We start from the raw sequence: 9325 nt of genomic DNA, 5'->3' as shown, positions 1-9325 counted from the left end.
AATATAATCAATTTCATTTTCACCCCAGATACTGTCAGACTGTGCCTTGTAGTGAAAACGTGTTATATAATAAATTTCCTCCGGTGAAACCTAGGACATTAAAAGAGAAAAAGCAATCTGATGAAAATGTCAACAAAAAGTAATCAAAAATTCCCCATATCTTAACAATATTTTGAAGAGGAACAGTGCAGTTTCTTTTTTTTTTTTGGTGGAACTGGGGATTGAACTCAAGCCCTTGCGCTTGCCAGGCAAGTGCTTAGTCTACTGAGCCATCTCCTTGGCCCCAATGCTGTTTCTTTTAAACTATTGACTTATTGGCAATACATTGAAAAATTAAATTATTTCAATGATCTAAATTTTTTCCCACAGGCCCAAACATAAACTGATTTTTAGAAATCGTGAAAAAAAATAGAAGTTACTCATTCATTCATACTTTTAAATGTAAAATTCATATTTTAAAACTACTTCTTGATGAAAAACAATTATTTTAACTAGATGAGAGATACTTTACTAATCCAGAACTTTTTCTTAACAGAGCAGTGTATGTGGTAGGTTATTTCAGTTCATCCAATTAATTATAAAAAAGTTAATATATTTCCATAAAAACATGGTCATCTTTGGTATGATCAATAATAAGAATTTAAAAAACAGTTCATGTTACATACTAGTTAGCAAATCAGTCCATCTCAATATTGAGCAAAGTTCTGACAAGTGATTTTAAAATTTGTATTGGACTAAGGGCATGGCTCAATCAGGGGCAGGGAATTGGAGTACAATATGTATATGAGGCCCTGGCTTTGACCCCCAATAACAGAAAAACACACACACAGATGTAACGACAAATAAGCAGAAACATAGATGTTTTACCACATATTTACATTTCAGTGTATACTGTTGTCTAGTAAGACAGTTACCTCTTCTAAGGGAATTCCTAATTCAGCTTTTAAACGCCTCTGTGCTGCTCTTCTCACACCAATGGCCTCATTTTCTTCAAGCTCACTTGGATTATTTAAGGGATGACTACAACAAGTGTTGGTAAAACAATCTGGAAAATGTTAATATAAATATAGTTTAACTTTTTTTCAAAGTAGGTCTGGATGATCAAAGAAAAAGTTTAAAACACAAAATGATTCTTTAGGATTTTTAAATCAGTTATAATGTGCTATTAGCAATTATGCTGTGACAAAAATCTGTGGGTGCTTTTTAATGTCTTCTTACCCCAAAGCAGAAAATCTATCAGTAGTACTACAGTTTAGAAGTATTCATATGAACATAGGCATATGCGAAACCATCTGTGAATAGTTCTGTCATTCCTGTTCCATTAGGCTTTCACTGTCTAAGCTTCTTTTGTGCAGAATACGAAACTGTCTTTCACAGCATCTGCCATTTTGACCTTGGCTTCTGATGTTCACAGTGACAAAAAGTCAAATTCAATACACTTCCATCCCAAATCACCCTTGCACATTACATATACTAACCTGGAAAGGTAATTTTAGCATCTGATCTCTGCTGTAGCAGAAGCTTATTCTCAGTGTTAAACAAGAAGACACTAAAAGCTCGATGCAATAATCCTGAAAACAGAATAAGATTACTTTAACCATCCAATTCTTCTCTTGCAAATGAGAGTACTACTAGTAACTTGCTGCTACTTTTGTTTTTATCCATTGTGTGCTATATGGATTATCTCTTCAGAGTGATGATAAAGAAGAGTTGTAGTATAACAAGCATATGGAAATCACTTGCCAAGTCAAAGAAATGGTGATCCTGGCAGCTTTGCCACTGGTTAAATGCTCTATCAAGAATATTTAGCCCATGGGCCAGGGAGATAGCTCAGCTGCTTAAGCACCTGCCTGGCAAGTGCAAGGTCCTGAGTTTCATGTCCAGTACAAAAAAAAAAAAAAAAAAAAGTAGCCCAGACCCTTCTTTTGTATTCCTGGGGGAGTTGTGAAGGTACAGAACATGCTTCCTTTTTTGTACCTGCCTCTCACTACATTCACTTAATCTAGTGAATAAACCTGACCACTTCTCTTATATACCTGACCATTTCTCTTATGTCAGGCTTAGTCCATTCCCTCTTGCAGGAAACCAAAATAACCTTAAAACAGCTTATTGAAAGCCATGGGATGGAGAGAAGAGGACATTAGACAGGAAAGTAAAAAAAGTAAATAGTATTACTACCCCATTGACTTTAACCAAGTGGCTCCAATCAAGAATTTCATCTCAGCAAGGTGCAGTGGCACAAGCCTGCAATCCCAGCACTCGGAGAGTGGATGAGGCTGGAGGAGCTCAAGCTGGAGCCCAACCAGAGAACGTACTGAGATTCTGTCTCGAAAACGGAGGAGGGAGGCTGGGGATCCAGCTCAGTGAGAAAACCTTGGATTTAGTCTCTAGTACGGACACACACACTTGCTAACCAGAAATGCCTAGACATAACCACTTTAAAACAGAATAGTGTATCTAAAACCGTACCTTTCTCAATGTTCTCATTAAGGTGACAATTTTTCTTAGTGTCAGCTCCAACTTTATTGTCATTTTCATCAATAAGGATACACATCTCTGCCAGGAGTTCCACCTGTTGCTTATCGAGATGGTTGATATTTATTTCAGGCATTGTCTCTAATCTTCTGTTGTGTCCCAGAACACTAACGTTAAAAAACAGGAAGAAAGGCCATTACATACTGTTTTTCTGAATAGCACGTAAACAGAAGAGTAACAGCGACGCCACATCTGAGTCCTGTAACGAATTCAGCCATTTCAAAGGTTAAGAATCAAAACCGCTTTTGAGGACCGAGCAGGCAACGGGCGTCCCTTAATCCCCAAGACGCCTTCGGTCTCAGCGATCTAAGTCCCCGCTTCGCCCGTCACCCTGCCCCTCATTTCCCCACCCACTACGCCCACTCGTCACACTGCCCCGTCTCCCCACCGAACGCCTTCACCCCGGGTCTCTTTAAGTCCTTGCAAAGCGCGACATGTACCTCAGGCAGGAGATGCTGCCAGTGTAAGGCGCGGGCTGTATTTCAGCAAGATGCACAACGCGTTCCGCCCTCTGGCCCCGCCTCCAGAGAGCGCGTCCAATCGTCTTCACCAGCGCTTGTCCGCGCCACAGGCTCTGCCCAATCATTGCTGGCGCGTGCGTGACGTAACAGCGGTGTGGCGTGTGGCGTGGTGGTACCACCCTCCTGGATCGCGCGGCCCTTGAGTCACAGCCTGCGAGGGAAAGCAAGCCAAAGTCTTGTCTCGAGAGTTCGGGCCTTGTCTTCTTTCAGAAGATTTTGGTCTCCATGGTTCCAAGGCCGCTTAAGAAAAGCTCCATAATTAGGGAAACCTCAGAGGGACTGCGCCCAAGACTCGCAACCGGTCTGCAGCCAGTCGTTCATCAGATTCGCACTGGAGAGTGTAAGGCGGGCCGGGGTGTGGCTGCGCGAGGCTGGAGTACGAGCTGACGTCAGACGCCTGCGGGCTTTCTTGGGTGCTGAGCTCCCTGGGGGAAAGGGGGAGGTGGGGTTTGGAGGACACGTTTCCTGGAATCTTACCGTCGCGTCTTTAAGGAAAGCAGCAGGTGCCCGGACTTCTACCTAACAGGATTTAATGGACATTTTTGAAAAGCAAGAAATAGTTGTTGATGTGTTCAATTGGAAGAAAATACCACAACCAGGAGTTACGTCTTTTGGAAATGGAATTTGCCCTCAATAAACAAGGACTGTACATTCTAAAGTGAAACATGGTGCTTGGCAACTGGAGAACAATTGTTTAGCAAAGCCTATTGATGAAGAAGCAGGCTGGCGACCTTCTACCCTTGGATAGAATTAACTTGGCACGTAGTATTATGCTGTCTGGTGGCAATCATTTTCTTATTCAAACAATAAAGCAGGACTATATTTTGAGGAATATTTTACTTCAGAGTAATCTTATTTGTAAATTTTAAGGTAATCATGAAATGTACACATAGTTGCGTTTATTTCTTCTCATGTCTGTGCAATTTAAAATAGTGAATTTTAAAAATTCATTCAGCTATTCATATGTTAACCACCAGTTCTCAAGCTTACTGATTTATGGATAGTTTTGCACTTAAAATTTATTGACCTCAGTGTAAAGGGTTAACAGAGTTTTGTGCCTTAACTGTGAAAAATTATAAAAACCCCTTGTGCTTCCTGTTATCTACTGTAAGAAATATATTCTCCCTTTCGGCTCAAGGCTGTTCAACAATAAATAACTGTTTCTTGTCAAGGCAGCAAGCTAACACAAACTCCCTCCCCAACCATCTATAACGTAGTCAGCTTAAGATGTATCTTGTAAAAATATACACTTATCACTAAGCTGTAAAAGACCTCTTAGTTATGAACAGTTCGCAGCTGTGTCAAATAAATGTAGTTTCTGTTGTTCTGTGCTAGATAACAAATTTGCTTACCAAACTGGATGTGATTTCTGTTATAAATACCCCCTTGCTACCTACGTTGGGGGCCGATCAGCCTTCTGCGTGAGAAGTGGCTGATGGACCTGAGCTCAGTAAATAAAAGGCTCTATTCAAATTTCTATCTGGCTGATCTGGTTCCTATGCAGAGTTGACCCATAACACTCAGTAAACTTTTGCTTACTGTTATCTGTACTTTCTCCTATTGACCTCAGTAAGTTTTTGCTTACTGTTGTCTGTACTTTCTCCTATTTAACATTAAAATTTAAACATCAAAATAGTAACTCTTTAATGATTAAGCAGTGTATATCAACATAGATAACAATTTAAACAAAGTGTGCAAAGTCATTTTTGCAAATGTCTTTAATGTCTGGTTTAACAAGACAACTGTACGTGTTGTACTGGCTGAAATATATGAAGAAAGCCTGACTAACTATGTAGTTGAAAAATTGAGATGTAGCTTTCCAGATGATTAAGTTTTTTGTTTATTTTTTATTTTTTCTGGTGCTGGGCATTGAATCTAAGGCCTTTGCACTGAATTACATTCCCAGCACTTTTCTTTTTTTAATATTGAGGCAGGTCTGGTTTATATTGAGATTGGGCAATTGATAAATTGCCCAAGCTGGGCTCATATTTACAGTCCTGCCTCAGCCTCCCAGAGTGCTGGGATTATAGGCATAGGTCACCACCATGCCTGCCTTGGTTTTTTTTTGTTTTTGTTTTTGTTTTTTTTTTTGATACTATACCAAAACACCAAACATATATTTGTAAAAGCTTATTTACTATTTAAAATCTGAACTCTAATGAATATTTCATGTCCTTATATTAAAGTTGATTTGAATGTATCTTGAATGTATATTTTCCTATGTGTGACTTTGTAATGTACATTGATCATTTGGAAAATATCGATCTTATTGGATTAACTAGGTCTTTCAAATGTTAATGTGCTTTTCATTATTCAGTTTTAAAAACCGCATTTATTAATATCTCCAGCGATCTCATCAAAAAAGTCTTCCAAGTGTTGGAAAGCTGTCAGGTACTTGGTGATAGGAATGAACTTTTAAAATTTGAATTTCTGCATGACAATTCTAGTTTTGTCACTGGCAGCAAGTACTATAAATTGTTTTTCTTGACATGCAGGCTCAGTTCATGTTCCTTTAAGTGGTTGCCAATACCTAGGTATGAACAAATTTATTACATCTGTTATTAGTTGCTGGCAGCAAAAAATGTTTCATGGGGAAAAAATTATCTAGTTCAGCTTACAACTCAGAATTTTCACAAGTGCTTTTCCTGGAGACAACTACAGTAATTCAGTTGTAGAGTGTTGTACACAAACTATTAAAAACGTAAATACTGTTGTGATTTGGATCTGAAATGTCTACCTGAAGCTCAAGTGTTAAAGGCTTCATGCCTACTTTGACAGTGTTCAGCCTTCCCCCGCTCCTCCCTTGTGTGTCCCCTCTCTTGTCTCTCCTTTGTCCCCTCCTACTTTCTCTTCCTGGCTACCACATGCTCCATTGCCTGGTGTTTTATCCCGTGATAGGCCCTGAAACCATGAGCCAAAATAGACCTTTTCTCTTTCTGGATTGTTTCTCCTCAGGTGGTATGTCACAGTTATAGGAAAAGCAAACACAGCACCTTAAAATTAATATTTTACATTTTTAATTTACTGACATAAATATTTTTTGCTCCAAGCATGCGATGTTGATGAGTGCAGTGATTGTTTTATAGTTTAGTAGCATTGCCTTAACCAGTGCCAAGGTAGCAGCAGTTCTGTCCCCATCCTCCCAATCTTGCCCCACCTCCTGTACTCCCTTCACTGTTCCCAATTTTCCACTTGTTTTTGCCTCAGTGATACAAATATCAGCCTTATGAAAAGCTCAAATATTTTTATTTAATATTATGAACAACATGTTAACATCATTGATTCCCCGAAATATTCTTAAAAACAAAAACTTCCAAAAAACATGATAGTACACATTTCTTCAGCATTTAGAGAGATTTAATTCTATATCTTGTAGGATTTGGAAAATTTCACTCATGAGAAATTCGGAGTTAAAAAAGCAACTGCCATTAGCCAGGTATGGTGGTGCATGCCTGTAATCCCAGCACTGGGGAGACTGAGGCAAGAGGATTATTGTGAGTTCAAGGCCAGCCTGGGCTACAAAGTGAGTCCAAGGCCAGCCTAAATTTCATAGTGAGAGACTGTCTCAAGAAGACAAAAAAAGGCAACTGACATTAAATATGATGAAGTTAGTTTCTATTTCATAGAGCCCTGGATGGTTTTCAAGAGCACTCCGAAGGCTCTGGACCACTTTTTGAGAACTTCACATACAGTAGAATGCCTCCTGACCTCAGAGGACTTCAGTTCCGCTCTTGGTGCTGTGGTTTGAACCCTATCGTAATGCTATCAAGAGGTGGGGCCGTGTGAGGTGTGAGTGATTATGTCATGACGGCTCTGTTCTCAGAGATGGATTAGTGTTCTTGTGAAAGTGCTAGAGAGATCTAGCTTGGGCCTTGTTTGTTCTTCTGTTTCCTCCTTGTGAGGACACTGTTCATCTCACCTGGAGAGCTCAGCCGTAGGTGCAGTAATGGAGAAGAAATCAGGTGCCTCACCAAACATGACATCATTAGTCCCTTATCTTGGACTTCTCATAGCTCCAAGAAACAAGTTTCCATTTATAAATTACTTTGTGTACGACACTTTGGTACAGCAGCACAAAGAAACCAGACTGCTATTCATTGGTAAGTAATCCTAGACGAACTTCTAGCCTGATTTCCATCATCTATAATAGAAGTTAGGATGTCTTTCTCTTTTTAAAAATAGGATGAAACTGAAGTTCAGAGATTGCTTGTTAATTTTTGTTTCCCATTTTTTCCTAATAACTGGAAAGAATAAGCTTTTACTTGTCTTATTTTTTTTTTTTTATTTTTTATTACTACAATGCGGGATAACTGCTTAGGCTCCACACACTGATAATACTGACGACATTAGCCATATGTAGGGTCCTTCTGATGTCCTGGCCCTGTGGAATTAGAATCCTCAGAAGCCTTGAATTTTCATCAGCTCTCTGGTGATGTTCTGTTTTGTTTTTTGTTTTGATTTTTCTTTGAGACAGTCTCATTCCGTAGTTCAGAAGGTCAGACTGTCCTTGAATTCACTATGCAGCCCAGGCTGGCTTCCAACTCACAGTGATTCTCCTGCCACCACAGCCTCTCTAGCGCTGAGATTACAGACCTGAGCCACCACATGTAGCTCCCTGGTGATTTTTAGCTAGTCCTGAGCAAACTTAGCAGACTTATTCAGACTGTTCAAGAATCATTGAACAGACTGTTCAAGAATCATTGCCCCATAAGTTATACATTACTTGCTTTAGAAGAACCAGGTCTCTTTTACTAGAAACATTTCTGCTTCTAAAAATATGGCTTATTTTTATCATATATGAAATCTTTTAATCATGTGGTGATTTTTTTTTTTTTTTGGTCAGTGTGAGAAAAAAGAATTGATGTTAAGGTGTAAAAAGGTAAAACTGATAGAAGCCCAAGAATTGGAGCTTTAATAGGGTCTAACTTTTGAAGCTTGAAATGTTATTATCATGACCTATTAATGCATTTTTCCATGATCTTATGTTCTGATTGCTTAATGTTCTTTCAAGATTTGAAATCTAAAATAGGGGCTGGGGAGATGGCTCAGTAGAATAAGCGCTTCCCTGGCAAGTGCAAGGGCCTGAGTTCAATCCCTGGTTCTGGAAAAAAAAAAATCCAAAATAAAGACTATTTTCAGATGATATTATAACATGAGTATTATAGTGAAAGAGAATACCTTTGAAAATGTCATTTAAAAAAAAAGAAAATGTCATTTAAAATACAGTATTTAAATTAGGGAAGACTACAGGAGAAACGTGCAGAAATGTTTATGTGTGAGTTACTATGGTATATTATGGAACTCTACACAAATTAAAATTAGAAATTCTCTCAATGGGGAGATGGCTCAGTAGAATAAGTGCTTCCCTGGCAAGGGCAAGGGCCTGAGTTCAATCCCCGGTTCTGCCAAAAAGAAATTCTCTCAATGGCCTGAATGCACCCCCACAAATTCATGTATTGGAAACTTTAGCCCAGTGCGGCAGTGTTAGCAGTGGGTCCTAATGGAAGTTGTTTAGGTCAGGAAAGCTGCACTTTCATGAGAAAATTAATACCTCTATAAGGAAGACTTATGGGGGTGGGGTTTGTCTCTTCTGATCTGCCATGTGAGAACCATGAAGATGTCATGTTGAAAGCATACCTGGTCCTAACCTACTAGTACCTTGATCTTGGAATCCCCAGACTAGAACCATAAGGAATAAATTTCTGCTGTTTATTAATTATCCAATCTGAAGTATGTTGTTTTAACAGTAAAAACAGACTGAGACATTTTAATTTTACCATTTATTCTACATCAATTAGATTCTTCTACAAAGGAAATCTTTTTCTCATCAACTATTTCATGATCCTGGAATGGAGCTCTCATAGGCAAGGACAGATATTTTATTTTCATGTTTCATTGACCAGATTAGAATATATACTTTTTTAAAATTTTTGTACCAGGGATTGAACTCAGGACCTCGTGCTTGCCAGGCAAGCATTTATTCTACTGAGCTATCTCCCTGCTTTCCCTTAGAAAGCAGAATATATACTTTCTAAGCTTTTCAGTATATTTGCTTTCTTTTTTAAACTTTTTAAAACAGAATACAGTGGGCTGGCCAAATAAGTCAGCAGGTGCAGGGGCAGGGGTTTGATCCCTTGGGGAGCACTGCGATGGCAATTAAGACTGGGCGTGGTGGCACGCGCCTGTAATCCCAGCTCTTGGGAGGCTGTAAACAGGTGTATCACTATGAGTTTGATCTAGTAGTGAGACCCTGAACACCCTGTAGACCC

The 9325-nt window shown here is 39.1% G+C and overlaps 1 protein-coding gene across 1 annotated transcript in view; it reads right to left on the bottom strand.

Moving 5' to 3' along the window:
- The window catches only part of LOC101575761 (isopentenyl-diphosphate Delta-isomerase 1), a 5514-nt gene extending 2544 nt beyond the window's left edge, over positions 1-2970 (bottom strand). Inside the window, exons 1-5 of the mRNA XM_023701338.1 lie at positions 2890-2970; positions 2470-2642; positions 1479-1571; positions 915-1045; positions 6-90 (exon numbers count right to left, since the gene is read on the bottom strand). Coding sequence (XP_023557106.1) covers positions 6-90; positions 915-1045; positions 1479-1571; positions 2470-2611 — 451 coding nt within the window. The 5' untranslated portion in view covers positions 2612-2642; positions 2890-2970. The remainder of the gene's footprint in view (positions 1-5; positions 91-914; positions 1046-1478; positions 1572-2469; positions 2643-2889) is intronic.
- Positions 2971-9325: the final 6355 nt, after the last annotated feature.

The sequence above is a fragment of the Octodon degus genome, unplaced genomic scaffold (assembly GCF_000260255.1).
Source record: "Octodon degus isolate 3935 unplaced genomic scaffold, OctDeg1.0 scaffold00133, whole genome shotgun sequence".
Taxonomy (NCBI): domain Eukaryota; kingdom Metazoa; phylum Chordata; class Mammalia; order Rodentia; family Octodontidae; genus Octodon; species Octodon degus.
This window is presented reverse-complemented; position numbering and strand designations above follow the sequence as displayed.